This window comes from Macrobrachium rosenbergii, chromosome 26 (assembly GCF_040412425.1).
Source record: "Macrobrachium rosenbergii isolate ZJJX-2024 chromosome 26, ASM4041242v1, whole genome shotgun sequence".
NCBI lineage: Eukaryota > Metazoa > Arthropoda > Malacostraca > Decapoda > Palaemonidae > Macrobrachium > Macrobrachium rosenbergii.
The window spans coordinates 14,979,101-15,002,256 of NC_089766.1; the positions used below are offsets into that span (position 1 = coordinate 14,979,101).

Consider the following 23,156-nt stretch of genomic DNA (forward strand, 5'->3'; position numbering starts at 1 on the left):
TTCTCCTTCCCAACGTGCAATGCTTCGGTCAATTATTTTGATGTTCGTGATTATGTCTTTTCTTGCTATTCTCTGGTTATGGACAGTCCTGGCATGATTAAAGATAGCCCCCTCTTGGGCGTGGCAGGAAATCCTCTTGGAGAAACACATGGTGGTCATACCGATGTAAGAACCACGTTGGTTTTCTTCAAGGGGTCCTGCTAAGGGGGGGCTGGGTTGTTACGCATAACCAGGCTGCTCGTCTTACTGCTCTTGTAATAAATAACCAGATGTATATTTTTGTTGGAGTCAACAGGGCTGACATTATTCTCGATGATGTTTTTTGAGGGCGTTCGTCTTCTTTATATTTATGGTGAAATTGTCCTTTATAGAAGAGCTCTATGCGTTCAGGGGCATCAGGGCGAGGTTCCTGACGGTACCATCTATCGATGTTCACCTTGATAGATTCTTCTATGTCCCGGTTTGGGTGTCCATTGTCGACGAGGGTTTGGGCTACACGTTCTATTTCTCCGTGGGTGTCGTTCCAGGAGGAGCAGTGTGAGAGGCCCTCCTGACATAGGCGCTGATGGTGGAACGTGTAGCCCAAACCCTCGTCGACAATGGACACCCAAACCGGGATATAGAAGAATCTATCAAGGCGAACATCGATAGATGGTACCGTCGGGAACCTCGCCCCGATGCCCCTGAACGCATAGAGCTCTTCTATAAAGGACAATTTCACCATAAATATAAAGAAGACGAACGCGCCCTCAAAAACATCATCTCCTCGACGAGTGTGGCCTTCTCTCTTTCTTTGGAGAGAAGAAAAACTTGTACTCCGAGTGGGCGGCCTTCCGCCGACGCAGCAGCAACCCTGAAGCAGCCCCTTTGAGTGTCTCAGAAGAGGATGAAACAGCAAGCAACACCCTCCAAGGGCGAGGGCACTGCAGTGACATCATCGAGTGCCTACGTCGCTTGGAAGAGAAAGATGCGGAGAAAAAGATGAGGACCATCACCAAGAAACTGATCGCCCTCAACGGGGTCAAGCTACGCCTCCCGCAAGAGAAAGAGGGATATATAAATCTCACATCATATACTCCGACTCCCGAAGAAGATGAAATCCTGAAAATGGGACTTAACTGCCACTACATCACCCGGCCGAGGCCCCTGGACAAGCGCCTTGAGATCAAATATCTCATGGATAATATCCGAAGACAAGAGGACCTTGGCAACCTCCGTACGACGGACGCCCTTCAACCCCTCCTGTTGGCTGAGGCCCTTACCGACCGGGGCGACTACAAGAGTAACATCATCGACCGGCGCCTGAGGGAGGCGGCCAAGCAGTTGAGGGAGAGAGAAGACATCACCGTTCGTAGGGCCGACAAGACCACCGCTTTCGTCCTCATAAACACTGAGGACTACCATTGGAAGTTGGATGATATCCTGGCGGACAGTACCAAATTCCAAAGAATTACTAAGAACCCTGTCGACGAGATCAGGCGGGAGGCGAACAGGATCATAGAGATGGTCAACGCTGCCTCTAACGCCCTTCACCTACCACGAATCACGGGGGACTATGACCTGGGGTACGTCTACGGGAATGTCAAGACGCATAAGCAAGGTAACCCCCTGCGCCCCATCATCAGTCAGATTCCTGCCCTGACATACCAGTTGGCTAAGAGTCTAAATACCATCCTTACCCCTTATGTTCCGAGCAGCCACAGTCTGAAGTCGTCAGCAGAGTTCCTGGAGGCCTTAAGAGCGGCACCCCCTGGAGGCTGTATTGCTTCGATGGATGTGGAGTCCCTCTTTACCAACGTCCCCGTCGATGAGAACATCCAAATGATCTTGGACCGTGTATATAGGGACCCCACCACCCCATCCCTGAACATCCCTGAGCATGCCCTTCGCGCCCTCCTGGAAATCTGCACAAAAAAGGCCCCTTTCTCCAACCATCGTGGCCATATGTAACCCAGATCGACGGAGTGGCGATGGGTTCTCCCCTCGGAGTCCTCTTCGCCAATTTCTATATGGGCACTGTGGAGCAAAGGGTATTCGAAGATATACGCCAACCAAAGATGTACGTGTGCTACATCGACGACACCTTCGTCAGCGCCAATTCGCAAGAGGAGATCGAAAACCTGAGGCGTGCATTCCACAACCATAGCTGCCTCAGTTTCACGATCGAGCAGAGCCAAGACGGCTGCCTCCCCTTCCTTGACGTCCTTGTGGAACAGAGAGAGGCCTCTTTCTCTACGAGGGTCTACACGAAACACACGAACCTGGGCATGTGTATGAACGGGCGAGCGAAAGTGCCCGAGAGGTATAAGCGCTCCACCATCAGCGCCACATCAGGAGGGCCCTCTCACACTGCTCCCCCTGGAACGACACCCACGGAGAAATAGAACGTGTAGCCCAAACCCTTGTCGACAATGGACACCCAAACCGGGATATAGAAGAATCTATCAAGGCGAACATCGATAGATGGTACCATCAGGAACCTCGCCCCGATGCCCCTGAACACATAGAGCTCTTCTATAAAGGACAATTTCACCATAAATATAAAGAAGACGAACTCGCCCTCAAAAACATCATCAAGAATAATGTCAGCCCTGTTGACTCCAACAAAAATATACATCTGGTTATTTATTACAAGAGCAGTAAGACGAGCAGCCTGGTTATGCGTAACAACCCAGCGGCCCCTCAGCAGGACCCCTTGAAGAAAACCAACGTGGAATACCGGTACTCATGCCCCGTCCGAGGATGCCTCAGTTCTTACATCGGTATGACCACCATGTGTTTCTCCAAGAGGATTTCCTGCCACGCCCAAGAGGGGGCTATCTTTAATCATGCCAGGACCATCCATAACCAGAGAATAGCAAGAAAAGACATAATCACGAACATCGAAATAATTGACCGAACTACTGACCACCACTGCCTACGCCTCTTGGAAGCATTGCACATTGGGAAGGAGAAACCAACACTCAACATTACGCAAGAAACCTTTCTCCTCCCCACGGCAGCCAGGAGACATGCACTGAGCGATCCCCATAGCGAACGAGCGAATCAAAATTCGGCATCCGAGGATCGAAATTCTCTTCATCCCCAGCACTACAACGCCGCTCGCACACAAGACGAAAACCGAACATCGACTTGGATGACTAGGCTGCGCCCGAGGGTACATGCCCTGGGCAGCCAATCATAATTCAGCACCGATCAAGACACCCCCCTATAAATACCAACCCGAGCACCTCGTTTCTTCAGACCTTCTGCAACCACGTCCAGAGGATGACCAACGAGCTGGTCGAAACATGTCAACGGTACCTAGAATAGAACCTGAACCCAGACGAACGATTTCTGATTGGATATCTTAATAAAAGACTTCCCATATTCCGCACACTATCCTTTTCCAACATGAATATCAGCCAGTTACTGACTAACATCGCTGAGCCTGAAAAGCGAATCATAAGGAAGATAGAAAAGACACTGTATAAGATAAATTTGCATAATACAGCCATCCTCTTTAACAAGACCTGTTTAAAAGAGGGTCTATTCCCTTCAAATAATAATAATAATAATAATAATAATAATAATAATAATAATAATAATAAGATTTCATGGTTCACTGCAAACTTGGCTGAAGAATTACTTACTCTTATCACAAAGTAGGCATCTGAACATGTATCTAAAAAGTCTGTCTGCCTGTTTTCTCTCCTCCCATCAGATTTACTTAGGTGTATAGAATAATTTAACCAGACCACTGAATCAAAAGTCTTAAGTCTCTCAGGACTAGCCCCGATGTGTTTGCTCTTATGAAATACAATAAAATTTTTTTTATCTTTTTATAATAATTTCCACTTTGTAATAAAATTGATATGGTAATTAAATGGACAGAAAATGTTGGATATCCTGTCAAAATTTCTTTACAGAATTTGGGTCCAATACTCGTTACTGATGTGTATTGAAATTTGGCATTCACATAAATGTTTATTATAAATGTTATAATGTACTGCATTTTCTAAAGAAGGGTGGCTATTCAAGTACTATTTGTTGTACAAGTGTACAGTATAGGAAAGGTCATTACATGTAGCTAGTCTTCATTTTACACACGTCACGCAGTATATTTGACTCAAATCTTTCACTTTAGTACCCAAATACATGCTTCATAAAGTGTCTGTCTTTTCAGGTAGTGAATGCAGTAAGTTTTTTCTAGTAAAATTTCTGGATGATCCTAGGAACAGCTCATACAAAATAATTCAAAACAGACAAGATAATCCAATTACATTCTATACATTCTCAATTTTATGACTAAAATATGAATAGGAAAGCATATGCCTAGTTATTTTACAAAGAGTTTCTTATATTGCTAATTTTCAGTACACCACACTTTGATTCTCTTGATAGGACTCTTCATAGTTAGACAAGCAGCTATAATAAATTTTCAGTGTGGCTCTGCTTGCACTGAGATTAATCAAAATACTAACAATTACCTAATAAACCTAAATAGTGATGGTGAGTCAATGGTTTTTATTAATGCCTTCATGCTACCACTCCAAAGATCACCTCAGGCAATCCTTGGACAGAATTATCAGCAGCAACAAAGCTCTCACAGTATCGAGCCATGCAAGAGGGAGCCATGGGAGACTCCTTTGCAACCACCAGCGGATTTGGACCTAATAGTGCTATTATTCACTATGAACCATCTGCAGAAACTGATGCTAAGTTAACAGAATCTTCCATTTACCTTCTAGATTCTGGTGGACAGTATTTGGGTAAGATCTCATGAAACATCCTTATTTCAGCATAAAAACTATACTCCTAAATAAAATCAAATATGCAAATATCACTTTTTAACTTGCAACAGTTTCCTTCCAATATTAATTAGCCTGAGGAAGTAAACTGAAGTAAAATAATACTTTTATAAGAGAATAAGCTTACTAATTGCCTTCCTACATATAATAATGTCCAAAATTTAGTAGTACAGTATGTTGGTTATGAAAAGCAAAATCCAACCTGCCACTCATCAATATTCTCACTAATCATGATTGCTGAAAAAAAGTTATCTAGTGTTCTAAAAACTATAAAATACTGAGGAGTGTAATGTTGATTTATTCAGTAAAGAACTAAAGGCCATCACTGTTTTTCATCACATACAAAACTAGAGAAAAAGAATTCACACAAAAAAAAGGCAAGATGGAATATTATTTCTTAGCCTGACAAATTTTCAGATACAGGATAAGAACTTTCTTAACTAGTGCAAATTCAGTAAGACTGCATCACAGTACTGTACCTAGAATACTGAAAACCAAGCATCAAACTTAACGAGTTCTATTGTATCAAACATGTGGCCTTGTGTTTTTGTATTCTTAATTTAACCATGGTAAACTGTTAATCCCATTTTAAAGATAGTATACGGTACAATAAAAATCTCTAACCTCCAGATGGCACCACTGATGTAACTCGCACAGTACACTATGGCAAACCCACTTCCCTAATGATTGAGACCTATACACGAGTCCTGATGGGTCATATTGACCTTGCTACAGCTGTGTTTCCAAAAGAAATACTTGATACCAGTGTTGACATTCTTGCCAGAAAGTAAGTAATCAAAATGTAATCAAAATGTGATTAAAATGGTTGGGAGATTACAGATACTTGGATTACATCACTGGAGACTAGGGTATAGGCAGCATTAGCATTATCAATTACAACAGAAATCCATCAGGCATTCAAAAAACCTGCTAAATTAAAAAAAATCCAATTCACAAAAGCAAGCCTAATGAGTCCCATTCATAATTTGCCTATGGATTCATATTTGTCAGAATTACTGCATAGTCTAAAGTTACTTCCTTCCTTGTAAAATTCCTTAGTTACAGTATCAAGATAGTATAAGGAAAGGACACATTTAGAGAATATCGTAATTAGCATGACTACAGATAAAACATTACTGATAACAAAACACTTATGATTTTTTCAGACCTTTATATGAAATTGGATTAGACTATAATCATGCAACAGGCCATGGGATTGGAATGTTTCTTAGTATCCTGGAAGGTAAGATGTGATTGATACTTAGATTTTCCTTTGGAAATTTCACAGTATTTACACAAACTGCCAAGAGAAACAAAGTTTCTACCATAAATAAAAAATCATTGAGTAAATATGTACTGTTTTTCATTTCAATGAATTTGTATTCTTTTATCCAACCTCAGACACTTATTATACAGTTTGAACAAATCAGTACCTTTATTAAGATTGAAAAATTAAGTTTTAATATTTTCCTACATGGTACATACTGTACTCTCTTCAGCATTGTTTTTACATTTCTGTCAGTGTAATTTTTCAAATACAAGTAAACCCCTCAAAGTTGCAGGTTACTTGAGAGAGAAGAGGGAGATGCTCAGCTCTTTGAAAAACCTAGACCTTTATAATTGTTTTGTATTAGGTTATTCTATGGCCAGCTAGCCTATGACATAATCATAAAACAGAAACACCCGATTTGTTTCAATATCTCACAATGAAGCTATTTATACTGCAATGATAAAATGAACACAATTACAACAAAACATTTATTTTTCAGCTCCAACCAACATTGACATCCTGGGAACTGGCAACCCATTTCAGCTTGGATATTTCTTCTCCGTTGGTAATGCCTTTAAAATATGAACAAAAGGAAATACATTACTGTATAAGCATTTTTAAAAGAAACCTGCATTATGTTATGCATTGTGTTACACTGAAGTAACACTTGTAAATATGCCTTTATACCTGAAGCTACTTGGAAATGATAAATGAGAATCTACCACATCACTGTGTATTTAGCTGTTACATACACTGTATACAGTACTGCCTGAAATAGGTGAACTTGAGTAGGGTGAAGGAGCGATTCAGAGGAAATGTCATTGCTTCCCAAACGTATGAGTAACTGCTTAACTACTCAATAGCTCTGTGCTCTCTTTAATGTATTTTCCTGAATCTGAAGGATTGCCAAGAAACACTGAGAAATTTCCATTAGTCTGTGATATTATTTTTCTATACTTTGTGACTTAATACCTTAGATATAAGCATTCTATGGACACTTGTCAGTCTGTGAAAGTGGGTTAGTTTATTTTTATAATTTCCTGAGAAACTAACTACAGTTCTTTTTAGGATTATCATACTGATGGACCTGTCATATGTTTACACATGAAGATAGTAGCATGCTTTGTCATGTATCAGTAAGATACATATATAGCATGACCTCAACCAGTTCCCACAACTGGGTGACCTGTAATGTATATATACATATAGTTCATGTACATGTTGAGTGGAAACAAGCTGAAGGGTAGGAACTATTGATGTTACTTGAATGTTACCACAGAGACAAGTAAGTTCCAAAATCAATGAACTCTCCTTGCTTTTTCCAAACTTGCTGACAAAGACCTAGCTTTACTTAGGGCAACTGAAGCCATAAAACAAATGCAGTAATACACATCTATGACGTACATACTGTACAGTATGTAGATATATATACATACCTCTAGCATCAAGCATCTTCAAGGTAGGAGGGCTTCAGAAGGAAATATCCTCTCAGCTTTAAGGCAATGGTACTCATGAAGACTAGTCACTGATGGACTTCAGTCTACATGAAGGGTCAATAACCTTCCTATTTGCATGTCCTCATAATCTCCATGTAGATCTACAAAAAATGGATCTTCCTTAGTCCTGCTCACAAAGCTGTGCTACGTCAAAATTGCAAAAAGTGCCGCTACAGTACAGTACCATGTCTAATGTGACAATATTCTGATTATACTAAGTCGGGCTAAGGGAAAGTAATACTTGTATATAAGTAATTGCTAACTTTCATAACTGTGTGTACTCCTCCACAAAAGTGATGACAGCATGGAAAACAGAAACTACTGTTACAGAGAGGGAGCAATGAAAATTAGATATTTTCTCTATGCAATCTCACTGACTACTTATATATAGTATAAAGAGGCAGTTTGCACCCCTAGGAACCCAGTTAGCAAATGCACTGTAGTTTTTCTATTATCTGGTATCATTTCCCAGCTAGCGCAGGTAATAAAGGCATCTTTAATGTTTGTGTTTTAGTTTCAAGTGCCTTTTACAAAAACAATAACAAGATACAGTTTCTTTATTTTGAAATGAATATCTATACAGGAAATTATAATTAAACTGAATCCTAAGAGTACCATGTCCCTCTAATGTTCACAATCATAAATACCTAAATTTGCCTTACCTATAACAACTTGTAGTACGACATCTGCAGTAATACACTTGAACACAATGATATAAATCAAGGTTATAATATAGTCTAAATGTTAATTGAAATTAATAATTACTATCAAGACAACAACACAGAATTGTTCCTAGTTTCATCGTAACTCAGTGTCAAAATCCCCAGTAAACAAATACATGTATACTTTTCTAGTACTGTAGTTATATCTTCAAAAAGTAAAAAACATTGAATAATCCTCAAAACTAAAATATAACAAAGAATATTGAATCAATTTGCAGAGCCTGGGTACTACAGAGATCATGAGTTTGGCATTCGTCTTGAAAACATAATGATGGTGATAGAGAAGGATACAAAGGTAAGTAATGAAATGTGTATGACGTTTACATTTTTCACCATTGAGTGATTTATTAGTGGGTTGTCTGTATATTCTACCTCCCAGAAATAAGGCTTTGCAGCAGTTGCACTTGAATATAATGAAACAAAGTACTGCCTAGTAAAAGGATAAAACTTATAGACACTAACGAAAGGGTATAACAACAATTTCTTTTTGTCAGACTGGCAATGAATGATGATGCTGAACATCTTCCAATGAATAAATCCAATTACATTTAAATTCTTAATGCCTACATGACGAGAATTTGACTGACTGATCAGCAATTAAATATTTTGAACTAAGAAAATGGCTTTATCAGAACATAATTTTCCATCCACCTATTCACTACACACTTTATCAATTAGATTTCCCATATGTTTAAACAACTAGAGTAAAAAAAAAAAAGAACAGTAACTAATAACCTTTTGCTGTCTTGACTGGTTTGATGTTTGTATTTTCTGTTAAAAATACTGACTTGCAAGGCTAATCACTTACAGAAACCTCTCTCCTCATTAGGTTACAACATCAAGATACAGATACAGTACTTGTTTTTCAACATACTTAATGAATTCCAGTATTCTGATACCTGCACAATACATAAAAAAAATTATCATACAATATAATCTTCCCAGAATAAAAATAAACCTAGACAAGAACTTCAATATTTTTCAGTACTCAACACAACCAATGTTTGCCTTTGAACCTGTGACTCTGGTGCCTTTTGAAGCAAAGTTAATCAATACAACACTTCTCAATAAAATGCAGGTAAGCTCCACCATAAGAGTGTAAGTATCCCCATTCAAATATTACTAATAAGTGTATTATCTTACACCACTGGAATATTGCTAACAAGTTAATCTTTATAGACAGTGAGGAGGAATGAATGAAAGTTACAAACTTTATACATAAAAAATTACTAAGGTGTTATTCCTTGAAAACTAAGTTAAATGCACGGTACTGTATACCCAACCAGAAAATAGGCTTCTCTCTAAATCCCATCAAGTACTATAAAATACCCATAAGGCATAAAATTACTTTTATATCAATAAGATACCCCAAGATATAAACAAGTAAGAACATCATACTTATCACCAAGACAAAAAAGCGCTAAAAAAGCAGTGGTAAGATTTGCAAGACCTTTCCAGTAAGCTGATGGCCAACGTCCCACATACTAAAATATCTTTCTTCTTAATTTTATTTGAAGATCAGAAGGGTGTGCTAATCAGAGGCCTGTTACTTCAAATACAGGCAAATGGCAATTTACAAAAGAAGCGAATGCTCCAGAGCTATTCAGCTTTTAAGTTCATCATATGACTAGCAAATTCTATCAAGTCTGTACAGTATTTGACATTTGTAATTCAATACAAATCTATGGTTAGGACTTAGTATTACTTATATATATTTCACAGCTGTGCTGAGGAATTATGCTTAACATTATAAGACTTATTACAGGCCGAATAGCTATGCCACTTAGTTTGTCTTTGACAAATGTTTGTTGGTTGACATCAAGAGAACTCAGTTCCGAAAGCTCATAGTAAAGACATGCCACAACACTTTTCTTAGAAGTTTCTAGATTACAAAGATCTCATTTATGACATACTGAAGGAGGAGGCCTTTCCTGAACTGTAAAAAGTTCTAAAAGAGGAATTTCATCTGGAGAATTCCAAGGTCAAGTGCTAGTGAGAGTGCTAAACAGTATCTCTACATGCTGCCTAAAGAATGCCCCTTTTCCATCCTCAGGAAAATGACAAACAATACCCAGAATGATAGCTAGGATTTTAATGAACTACCTATTTCATCAACACCAGTGGCAGAAAAGGTTCAACTGGGAACCAATACAGTTCCATCAGTGACTGCTTTCAGAACCTTTATATTCTACTTGGTGCTGCCTGCAAACTCTTGTTGTAATAGGGATCAATGAATAGCTTCCCGATATGAAGATCAGTGCTAGGTGGACGTAGTGTAACTGCATGAAATGAGACTAAAGTAGTCCCTACTTAGCCAAACAGGAAGACTGACTGGCATGTCAGAGACAGGCTTATGCAAGCCCTTACCTATGGAAGCCTGCAGTCAGCAAGGCCTGGTCATAAATGCTGCATCACTATTACACATTACTGGGTATCCTCACTTCAGCCAGAAAATACTTATGAAAAGAGCATAGCAAATAACAAAATAACAGCATCCACTATTATTAATGTCCTTTCTTATGCCAAATCAAACAACTCTAGCAACACATAATAACACCAGACAAAATAAAGCAATACTGTACACTAATATCAACATGTCAGTATGCTTGTCAGTACATAAACTAAGAAAAAATATACACCCAGGTTACCAATTTGAAAAGTCATAGGTACCGAATCAAGAAATAAGAGTTTTGACCGGTGAAACTGGGACCTCCACACAATAAGGGAGAGATCTTTAAATATTATCACTTCATCAATCATTACTGCTTATGGTGTGTGCTCAACCTGAGCAGTATTGCTCAATGGAGCCATAGTAGCAGAAGTAATACAGTAGTAGTGGAAGTAGAGACTTCTCCTTAAAGTGAGGAACTCCCTGTTTCACCTGGAGAGTCATAATTTCTTAACTCTATTGCTTATGCATAAGAGGCTCAAATATTCCACAGATTTTCTAGAAAATCTGTTAGCTGTGTTTAACTATGATCATCTTCTGACAATGGATTCACTTGTTTTCATCAGTAACTTGACACTGACATGTCTACATGATCAGATACTAAGGCTTTAGCAAATGCAATAATGGTAAGTTTATAATAAACATGAATACGTACAACGTACTGTATATGGAAGTCATGTTCAAAATATATTTCCAGCTCAGTCTTTATTGTATGCTATTTAAAGGAAACCATTATTAAATACTACTATTCCACCATAAATAAAAGAAAAAAAGCATATTCACACTTGCCCAAAATACTGTACAGTAATAAGAATATCCTGTAAAGGGAAACCACACATAAAGTACCTTAAAAGGTGCACTTCAGATGTTAGTGAATTTGTTCTTGGCACATCTTTAACCAAAAAGCTGCAGTCTTTTGTACATGTATTTTAGTTTCAATGGTTTCCTTTGGTCTCATCCCAGTCACCTATTTCAACCAATCTTAAAGTTGTCTTTCTCCAACTTTCACCCATAACCTAAAAATACTTTATCCAAATCAACCCTATAAGTACTGTACAACAAGTATGACTTGGTGGTCTAGTTACTGAAATGCATATATAATAATGAGAAAATAAGGGAGAGTTAGTGGTCTAGTTAACTAATATGCATATACTGTATATCAAACTTCATTACATTTAAAGGGCTGTCAAGCTCTTTCACACCTGTGCTTACAATCCATAACAACTTTGGAATCATAAGTAATGGGGTACAGGCCTAGGCTTTTAACTTTGCATTTAATTAAATATGAGCACTAGAAATATGAGAGATCTGGTTAAACTGTCAATAATAATAATAATAATAATAATAATAATAATAATAATAATAATAATAATAATAATAATAATAATAATAATAATAATAATAAAAGTAATAATGAGTAAATAAACTGATAATTTAATTAATTTCTTTGCAGTGTGATTGGCTGAACAGTTACCATAAAAAAGTCCTTGATGTGGTTGGTAAAGAACTCGTGAATCAAAATAGAACAAAAGGCTATAAATGGCTTAAAACAAAAACAGAACCACTGTGCGTGTCTTCAGCTCCTGGAACTTTAACAATATCTTTGTTACCACTATTGGTTGCACTCTACACTTCCACTATCTACCAGATATACTGACCCCTTCAGATTCCTGAGAGCGTCTACTATTGTCTAGGATAAAACATGGTTCTGGCTTACAACTTATGAGCTTAGGGATAATCTTTGTTTATTACTTGCTTTAGATTAACTTTTTGTAATTGAATGCTGATTTTGGTTCCATTTAACAGCTGAATACACTAATTTTGGCCTCATTTTAACCTGAATATGCAGACTTTGGTCCCCATTTACACCTGAATAATTATACTTTGGTTTGGTATGTTTAAAACTAAAAAACAGCATGATTATAAACTCAGAAACAAGGTTAGTTGAGAAAAGAAATTTCTTGGTTAGTTGAGAAAAGAAATTTCTTTGCACTTTGTAAATAAAAATAAAAAATAAATAAAACTACAAATCTTTCTGTACCATGAAAAAGTATAAATTTCCTTTTCACTGATATATATACAGGCAGTCCCGGTTTACGACGGTTCCGGCTTCACGACGTTCGAGTTACGGCGCTTTTCAAATATATTCATCAGAAATTATTTCCTGGCTTACGACGCATGTTCGGGTTACGACGGCGTTCCGACGGAAGAAATATGGCCCCAAAATGGCAGAATAATCATAATTTGAAGGTTTTTTTGATGTAAAACTCAATAATAATGCAACATCGTTTTCAATGCACCCAGAGCATTAAAAGTAAGGTTTTCTTATGATTTTTGACGATTTTCGACGATTTTCCGCAACGATTTTACGACGGCGCGCAAGAACGGAACCCCGTCGTGACTTTTTATGCATATAAAATACCATATGAAAAATAGGCAAAATCATGTACAGCACAAGTGTTACCTTGACTTTACACAGAAATGTGCAAATGAATAAATAAAAGACACATACAAATTAGAGCAAAAACCAGTGTCCACATCATACACAACCACAGGAATACAGAAAATCAATTCAAATGATCACCCCATTCACTAATAACAAAATGTTTTCGGAAGTTTAACATAAAGTAAAATGAAAGGGTTAAATATTGTATGAAAACAGCTTTCATCTCCTTGAGGGTGATGAAACTCTTTTCTTCTAAAGGAACAAAGTTACTCTAGATGAGGAAATCCTGAAAACAGACTCCTCAGATAGTCTAAATGTAAGAGATGGTTCCAATACACGTTCTACTTAACCCACAAAACTACCATAACTAAAACTCAAGAACCCTCATGCACATCCAGTTTCTTTAAGGAAGACAAATGACAACAATACCTGGATGAAATAGAAATTAGAAAACGTCATCACACTTTTTATGGATTGGATTATAGAGTTTAGGCCAAAGGCCAAGCACTGGGCTCTATGTGATCATTCAATGCTGAAAGGTAAATTGACAGTAAGAAAGTTTGAAAGGTGCAACGGGAGGAAAACCTCACAGTTGCACTGTGAAACAATGCTAGAGAGGGTGGTAAGTCAGATGGTAGAAAGAGAATATGAACAGAAGCACAGAAAAAAGAATGAAACAGGTTGCAGCTAGGGGCCGAAGGAACGCTGCAAAGAACAATGCACACTGTGCACCATGTGAGGTGCACTGATGGCACTATCCCCCAAAATAGGGCACACTTTTTACAGACTGTATTGATCCTTGGCAGTGTATAAAAAACTACTCTGCCTCCTTACATACAGACAAATCAACCACTCCACTTACTAAATGAGGTACTTTTGTATTAAATGACATGGCATGATAATGATCCGGGTGATGTTAAAGGTATGTAACTCTGAAGTATAACTATAGTACAGTATATTGCTATCAGTACAGTAACCCTAATATGACCTGTAGATCCTAAGATAGAACCGAAACAGTGTTCAACTGGCATGCAATGCACCCCCTCAAACCAAAGGTATTTATTGGACATGGAGGGTACCAGCAGCAACTATCATGTCTATGCACTGGTCACAATCATCAACAAGTTTTGAAAGACCTCTCATCTGCTCATTATTAATACTTATCTGTTCGCCAGCTTTTGACACTTATCTTCCAGTTTACAGACTATCTGTATCATCATCAGCAGCTTCCTGGCTAATTATTGTTATATCAACCATGTTCATCTTCTAGTCTCTTGTCTATACATTAAGGCTCACCTACTTTCCACAGGCTGTTTCAATAGCATCTACGTTCAGATGGGTTGTGAATTTCAGCATCAGCTGTCTGAGCAGTACGTATAGCCTGATGGCTTGTTCCCTGTTATCAGAAAGGATTCAATCATCCAGTCCACCACTTTTGGCTTACATAATTATCAACACCTGACGTATCATGTTCTCTCATCCCAGTTCCAAGTTAATATCCAAGGCTGACCAAACCACATAAACTTCTTAAGGAAGCTACAGTCGCTGACAAAACTAGTCCAGCCTATTAAAAATTTTTTTTTTTTACATCAAGGAAAAAAGGTGTAGACTGCACTTGCAGGTTACCCTATGGTAGCCTAGACATTTAGGGTACATGTGGTATTGTAACGTTAGGGTTGGGAACCTAAAGATTAAGGAAAAGAAGGTCGAACTGTACCTTGAAGCTTAACAAACATGTTTATCATTTCTGTACGAACAAACAGCCATCATCATCTTTAATATTTTTGTTTGAGATTTTCCAGTCACTGGTTAGACATGAATTGAGTTCTCTCCACTGTCCTCTGTCTTGTGTACTTTCTGCCTCTTACCGATTTGGTCTACATCTTTATCTATGTCCTTTCCCCACGATTTTCTAGGCCCTTCAACTGGTATTCATCCTATTACTATGGTACTGACTAATTTTCTTATTATCCACTCCTCATCCTTCTCATTACATGTCCAAATCACCTCAATCTTTGAGATCTTGGTCTACTTTCCAATCTTTCTAGAAATTCACCATCGTGATATGAACTTCCCATTGCACTTCAACAATGAATATTAGCATCTTGTAGTCACCCTCTTCAAAAAGTGCCCATGTCTCTGCTATGCAGAGTAGTATGAGTCTTATAAACAATCATAACTTTTTGCACTGTTTACTGATAGGATGCTCTTCCATACAAAAAAGTCTTGCAATCTCTTTCTACTTCGTCAGTGAAGTTTCTGTTTTCATACTGTCCTCTCTGTCCATGGCATCCCCAAAGGTAACAATGTTGCATCTTTCCTAAAGCCCGTCCTTCACCATAACTTGGTGTTGCTCCTCCCTTTCTGCTCTTCATAAATGTTTTCTATTTTGAAAACCCTTTACTATGGCCATTGACAATCTACAGTCCTGAGCATCTCCAATGAAACCATCAATTACATTTAATACATAGGACTGTGACTGGGTTCACCATTACACCTCTTCTACAGCACTAACATGACCTCTATCTTGGCAGTACTTAATCCCTTCTTTCCTCTCCTGCCACCATAACCTTGGTTTTCATGCTCCCAAGGTAAAGTAGCCTGTCCCTCTACATAAACCAGAGTAAATAATTCCTCTGGCTCACAAAATCTATTTACCAACACAGACTAAAAAACAAATTGATCCTTAGGTTTACTAACACTATTCACCAAATGAGACTTAACCTTCAAAACCATTCTAATGCTTACCAAGCCTACTCATTAAACCAGACTTAAAGGTTCCAGAATTCTTTCTTAGTAATAATGAGGGATGTAATGACACAGAGTTATGGAATAGCTGTGGCATGTATTTACAAATATAATTCATAATGTACAAAAATCACAAAAACTATGCACAAAAGTATAAAAACAAGATAAAAACTATAAGAATTAAATACTTTACCTATCAACCGCGAACTACATGAACAATTTTACAACAGGTATAACAAAACGTACCCAGTATGGAACTAATCGATCTGCTTGAGTAAATGTTTGACGGGTCACTAAATTAGCTGAACTATAAAGGTGGTGTTGCTCTCCATGCAGAGCTGTTTGAAGAGGATGATTACTGGTCATAATCACCACCTGGCTCTCCAGATCTCGATTCACAGACCGTCTGCCTGCAAAGAACAGAGACCTGAATTGCACCACAGTGCATTCCCAGAAATATAACTGGATACAAACCTAAAATTTCAGTGAAAAACTTTCATAGTTTTATATCTAACCATAAAATTTGAAGTTCTTGACAACCAACATTAATGAACCAATAAATGCCTTCAAGGTACTACAATAGTTGCCTTGGAAGTCATTTTCAATTATGACCATTCATTAACTGTAGTTGATTTACAAAAATACACAAGGTATGTTAAAATTACATGTAACTAAGTACAGGCAGTCCCCGGTTATTGGCGGGGGTTCCGTTCCTGACAGTGTGACGATAACCGAAAATCACCAATAACCGAAAATCTGCGATAATAGCACCAATCCCTGGTTATCAGCGCTGATATCCAGTTATCAACGCCGATAACTGGCAATCCAAGCATATCAGTACCGAAAATCCAGTTGTTATCGTCAATAGACAAGACAACTGGATCGCCAGTAACTGAGGCAGACGATAACCAGGGACTGCCTGTAACCAATATTATGTACACGTACTGTACATAAATAACATAATAACCATTAATACATATACATATACTGTATACAGTATATATATGACATGTGCAGCAGGTTTTCACAAATTGTGCTCTGCAATCAAGTTTCACATTTAACATTTTATGTACTGCAGTATAATTTTGCAAAATTGGTAACTCTAACATTGCCTACTTAAAGATGGAAGCACTTAGAATAATGACATGTTTTACTAGTCCTGAACTCTGTTTCCATAAACCCTGTTCCAGAGCCATAAGAAACTTCATCTTAAATATTACAAAAATTCTGTGATCACTTTAATAATGATAAGCTCAAATACAAAACAATACACAAAATATTTACCGAAATTTGGTGATCCAATCATAGTCAGAAAAGGCAAGGACTGATCTGGTTTGTAATACCAAAGACCCTTTCCATGGAATGTCCATTTTGGTCGCTGATATTCAAACAACTCTACCCGCTGAATGTTGTTTTGCTGAATTTTCTCAAAAAACCTCTTAGCAATTAAGGTGTAAGCTGCTGGTATACCTCCAGCAACACCACGAGCACCAAGAAATCCATTAGCCTGAAATGATTTCAATGACTCAAACTAAAATAGTTCTCATATGAGAATCTGTATACATGTTCATCTGTACAAAGTAAACAAAACTTTCGATAAGTTTTACTGACAGAATCTCTACCCTTATTTTCAGAATAATTATTACTATTTCATTATAGATTTTTATCAGGGATGTAAAGGTAAATAATAAAAAATAGTAGTAAACAATGTCATACAAAATAAAATGACATTTTACAAGAAACACACAATCACCCAAAAACTTACTTTAGGATGGGCCATGAGAATGCCAAAATTGGCCTTGGATTTCTCAAGAATACAGTTCTTGTATTCTTCTGTCAAGTTGAAGTATCCTGAGGCTAACTGGATTTTGGCATGATCCTCAGCCGATTCAAATAAAAGGTTTGTGACTAAGCTATCATTAACAAGGTTAAACGGTCCCAGTTCTACTGTGGGGAAAACCAAAGTATCCAACTCAGCCACAGAAGAATCAGCTGACTTTGTTGATGAGCTGTTCACAGGGTCACCATGATTCAGAGAGGGTCCCTCTGTGACCTGATTCATCTGCTGGAGCCTTGTCAAATTCTTCTCACATTCCTCCTTCCACATCTTCTCTACTGATTGTTTCATAGCCATGCAGTACTTTGCGTAATCACCCTAAAGAAAGGGAAATAATGCAGCTATAAGCCCTTCTATATGGCATATAATATGAACAAATGGGGCTGTGGCCCTCCTTATACCACCATAAACCATAAATGTAAAGTGAAATTAATGAAAACTCATCTAGCATATTAAACCTGTGTGGTCATGTTATCTGCAATTTTCAACTTGAATAAAATGATGGCAGAAGGTGAGGTATCTGGAATTGTAAACATTTTAGACCTGCTCCATAAATAAAATGCAATTAATGACTACTCAAACTTTAAAAGACTACAGTACATCTAAATTACTGTATATAAAAGGACAATCTCAAGTCAAATACTACTCTATACTGCAGGATGTTTGCACTGGCAAGTTAAATTTATGAAATGAAATGCTCAACCCTTTCATAAATATTCCTGATACTAAATCATTACCAATTATTTGTTAAATAACAGAAATTAACTCAAATGAGAGAGCACAGATATAAAAGTTAATGTACAATTCCTGAGATTAACAGCTTACCAAAAACGGATGAACGTTCACATCGGGCAGCATGTTAGTTGAGTTATCTTTATGCAATTGTAAAGAATATCTACTAACAGCACCAATAAGACGATGATAAAAGTCCGCCAATGCTGGGCAGTTTTCAATGGCGACATATCTGTCTTGTCGATTAGTAAAATAATCATTACTTAAGTTGGCCCTGAAAACGATGAGAAGTGTAAATAAATTTAATTTTATAAAATTACTACTCTTCTTACAAAAGGAATGGACTATACTAAATAGAATTATTAACACTTTAAATTATTAAATGCTACTTAGAACCAGACGTTTTATATCTTTAAAAACTGACTCTGAACAACTTTAAAATATTATTTTTAGGGCTCTAAAATGAACTATAGCATGTATATAACAAAGGATATGCCACTTTTTTTTTATCTACTTTAAAGAAGTTAAATACTCAACATGATAAAAAAAAATCCGGAACAAAACCACCATCTGTCTTTTAAGTATTTTACTATAGAGTCATAAAAGAGTACAGTGGTTCATGACAAACTAATGTGTATTCCTATCAAAGATGAAGAACTGAAAGTAACTGAAGCAATATAACGTACTGCACTAACTTTCAATCCTAAATACGCATTTGTTCACAATCTGTTTATACTTGTGTTATTTCTAACTTAGTTTTGTAATGAGAAGCTTTAAAATTTCCTAGTTTACAAGGGGAAAAGATTCTTACATGAACACAAACAACCATAGCTCTACAATAACCTTTTACTTGCTGAAGGTGTAGAAAGCAGATCAATGTGTAGATTAAAAATAGGGTGTAAGCAATAACCAGTACAACATAAATGTGATACCCTTAGGGGCATGAAAGCCTACACTTCATTGCTACTGATTCCCTCTTCTGTTGTGATATATGATCAAATTGTAAGGCTAGAAGGCAGGTATTCTATGAAAAATAAAATAAGAATTTTCAAGATAAAACTAATTACTTGGATACTCACCTACTGTTATAGTTACCTTACATCTTCACACCATTAGGTGTGATTGGCAATTAAAATTAAACAAAATAATGCTTGGCTAACTCACTAAGACTGTTTGTGTAATCACCTGTTTCCCACCAGGTGGCCCTGGAATGTTTACGTTCTCGTCAGAATTCTTCATGTGGGGAGGCTGGGTGGGTTTCCACTTGGACAGTAGGTAAGTATCCAAATAATTTTATCTTGAAAATGTCATTTTCATAATAAAATAAAATTTTACACATACTTACCTGATAGTCATAATAGCTGTCGTCTCTGACGTCTCCGGCAGAAATTCAAAAATTCGCCCTACAGGGAGTGAGTGGAACTACCCACCAATACAGTCAGATGTTTTATGCTACCCTTGCCCATGATTGGGGAGGAGGGTGGGTTTTGTATGACTATCAGGTAAGTATGTGTAAAATTTTATTTTATTATGAAAATGACATTTTTACACATATGACTTACCTGATAGTCATAACAGCTGATTGGCACATTATAGGCAGTGGGTTCGTGGCAGGCAACACACTAAACAATGTAAATATATGTCAAGATTCAAAAAGAATCCCGGTAGTTCCTTACCTTCTGAGATAGCTGAAGTCATTGGTACTGCCTTTTTTTATTGCTATCCTCAGTCGCACCGACAAGGTATATAGACCTGATTTGCCGAGTGCATGAGAGCTTACATATAGTCGAGGGCGAACCGTGGACTATCATGCATAATAGATACTAAAAGTGGCCCTGCTCTGGGCTTTAGCATCATCAACAACCTTCACCATAAGGGTATCACCACTAAAGATATAAACCCAATTCACCTTAAATATAACTGTAGGGCACTTCCAGACACACGTAGTGCCCCCAGACTTCCCAAAACCAACAAACCCATCTCAAGGCGAAAAATTAATAGGTTTCATTAGGAAGGAAAGACTTCCTATACCCCTTCCCCAAAACCGTGCCAGTCACCATAAACGGCCCAACGTTGAGCAATTTTCAAAAACTGTTTCAATTTCTCTTAAGTAATGCATGGCAAACACTGAGTTACACCTCCAAAAGGTAGCCTGCAAAATATTGTCTAATGACAAATTTTTCCGATATGCCAAAGACGTAGCCACCGCTCTAACCTCATGGGCTTTCACTTTAAGCACTTTACAACGATCGGGATCAATTCAGAGTGTGAGTCCATAATAATTTTTCTGAGAAAGAAAGCTAAAGCATTCTTAGACATGGGCCGCCGGATCCTTTACCGAACACCACAAATTTTGCGTTGGACCTCTAATGTCTTTCGTCCTCTCGAGATAAAACTTTAAAGCCCTCACTGGACATAAAGTTCTTTCTAATTCTTCAGAATCGAGTAACTCTGATAGGCTTTTTAATTCGAAAGAACGCGGCCACGGTCTTGCAGGGCGCTCATTCTTAGCCAAAAAACCAACCATAGAGGAGCAAACCGCTTTCCGTCTGGAAAAGCCGACTCTTTTATCCAGAGCATGAATCTCACTAATTCTTTTCGCAGATGCGAGTGCAACTAAAAAAAAAAAATGTCTTCATTGTTAAATCTCTTAATGAAATATCTTTCATAGGTTCGAATCTACTTGACATAAGCCAATGAAGAACTATGTCGAGATTCCAGGAAACTACTTACTGAACATTTTGCTTAGTAGTATCAAACGACTTAATTAAATCTGTTAAGTCCTTATTAGAAGAAATGTCTACACCCCTATGTCTAAAGACAGAAGATAACATGGCTCTGTAGCCTTTAATGGTCGAGGACGAGAACTTCTTAATCCTATTCAGGAATAACAAAAATTCTGCTATCTCCAAAACAGAGGTTTTTGTAGAAGAGATTCCATTCTGCTTGCACCAATCTCTAAAAATAGACCACTTGGACTGATACAATTTTTCTGAAGAGACTCTCCTTGGTCTTGCAATTGCCTCAGCAACCTTTCACGAAAATCCTTTCTGTCTAAGGATTCGCTCGACAGTCTGAATCCTGTCAGATGTAGAACGGACAGATTCTTGTGGATCACCTTTGAATTTGGCTGTTTGAGTAGATCTATCCTCTCTGGCAATATTCTTGGAAAATCCATCAGTAGATCTAAAAGGTCCGGAAACCAATCCCTCACCGGCCAGAAGGGTGCTATTAGTGTCATTCTGCAATTTACTTGTTCCCTGAACTTTGCCAGCACTTGCCCTAAAATCTTGAATGGGGGAAATGCGTAAACCTCCAGATGAGACCAGCTCATTAACATTGCGTCTATTCCCCAGGCTCTTTCGTCCGGCACTGGAGAGCAGAATACGAGAAGACGGTGATTTTCGGCCGTCGCAAACAGATCTATCCATGGTTCTCCCCAAATCGTCCAAAGCCTCTGACAAATTTGGGCATTCAGCGTCCACTCTGTAGGAAGTACTTGGTTCCTCCTGCTCAATCCATCCACCCTGACATTCAGCTTCCTTGAATGAAGCGAGTCAATATGTCTACTTTCCTTTCTTCCGTCCATAACCACAGATCCTTTGCTTTCGTAAAGGGAGAAAGAATGCGTTCCTCCTTGCTTTCTTATGTAAGACAGTGCAGTCGTATTGTCGAATGAACAATCACTGTCTTGTCCTTACTATTATTGACTCGAACGCTCGAAGCCCTGAAAATATTGCTTCCAATTCTTTCAGATTTATATGCCAACTCTTCTGAATGCTTGTCCACTGACCTGAAGCCTTTTTCTGTCCCAATGTTGCTCCCCTACCTAGGTCTGGCGTCGGAGAACAACATCAGGTCTGGGCTCTTCTCGTGTAGAGACAGACCTTCTTTCAGTCTCTCTACTGAATTCCACCAACTCAGATCTTCCTTGATCTCTTTTGAAATTGGAAACACAAACGAGTCTGGGAAGAGTTTCCGATCCCAACTTCCTTTTAGGTAAAACTGAAGAGGCCTCATGTGAAGCCTTCCCAACTTCACAAACTTCTCCAACGAAGCCAACGTTCCGAGGAGGCTCATCCACTCGTTTGCCGAACATTTCTCTTTCAACAAAAACTCCTGAATTCTCATCAATGCCGTCTCTATTCTCTTCTCTGACGGAGAAGCCGAAAAAGTCGCTGAGTTCATTGTTACTCCCAAATAAGTAATGGACTGCGATGGTGTTAGCTGCGACTTCTGAAAGTTTACAATAATCCCCAGCTCTTTCGCCAGAGACAGAGTTCTCTCTAAATCCTCCACACACTTCTCTCTCTCATCTCTGCTTTTAACAGCCAGTCATCCAGATAAAAAACTATCCTTATCCCCTCCAAATGGAGCCATTTTGCGACTGGAGTTAGGATTCTCTTAAAGACTTGAGGAGCCGTTGAAAGGCCGAAACAAAGGGCTCTGAACTGAAAAACTTTGTTCCCAAACACAAACCTTAGGAACTTCCTTGAATCCCCGTGGATTGGAACATGGAAGTAAGCATCTTTCATATCTATCGAGGCCTCCTGGTCGACTGAGCTAGAAGATCCTGCGTAGTCTTCTGTTGAAGAGAAGCCGCCACTTCGGAAATTAAATTCTGAGGGAATAGAAAACTTTTGTCCAGAGGCGCAAATAACAATGC

At 38.1% G+C, this 23,156-nt stretch overlaps 2 protein-coding genes across 4 annotated transcripts in view; one reads left to right on the forward strand and one right to left on the reverse strand.

Moving 5' to 3' along the window:
- LOC136853072 (xaa-Pro aminopeptidase 1-like) overlaps positions 1-12,750 on the forward strand; it is a 35,444-nt gene extending 22,694 nt beyond the window's left edge. For all 3 annotated transcript variants that reach the window (XM_067128334.1, XM_067128335.1, XM_067128336.1), the window contains exons 11-17: positions 4,538-4,751; positions 5,421-5,577; positions 5,957-6,033; positions 6,560-6,625; positions 8,497-8,573; positions 9,264-9,356; positions 12,181-12,750. In XM_067128334.1, coding sequence (XP_066984435.1) covers positions 4,538-4,751; positions 5,421-5,577; positions 5,957-6,033; positions 6,560-6,625; positions 8,497-8,573; positions 9,264-9,356; positions 12,181-12,384 — 888 coding nt within the window. In that variant the 3' untranslated portion in view covers positions 12,385-12,750. The remainder of the gene's footprint in view (positions 1-4,537; positions 4,752-5,420; positions 5,578-5,956; positions 6,034-6,559; positions 6,626-8,496; positions 8,574-9,263; positions 9,357-12,180) is intronic.
- Positions 12,751-16,001: 3,251 nt separating this feature from the next.
- Positions 16,002-23,156, reverse strand: part of PGS1 (Phosphatidylglycerophosphate synthase 1) — a 35,122-nt gene continuing 27,967 nt past the window's right edge. The window contains 4 exon segments of the mRNA XM_067128338.1: positions 16,002-16,331; positions 17,206-17,428; positions 17,687-18,076; positions 18,584-18,764. Coding sequence (XP_066984439.1) covers positions 16,129-16,331; positions 17,206-17,428; positions 17,687-18,076; positions 18,584-18,764 — 997 coding nt within the window. The 3' untranslated portion in view covers positions 16,002-16,128.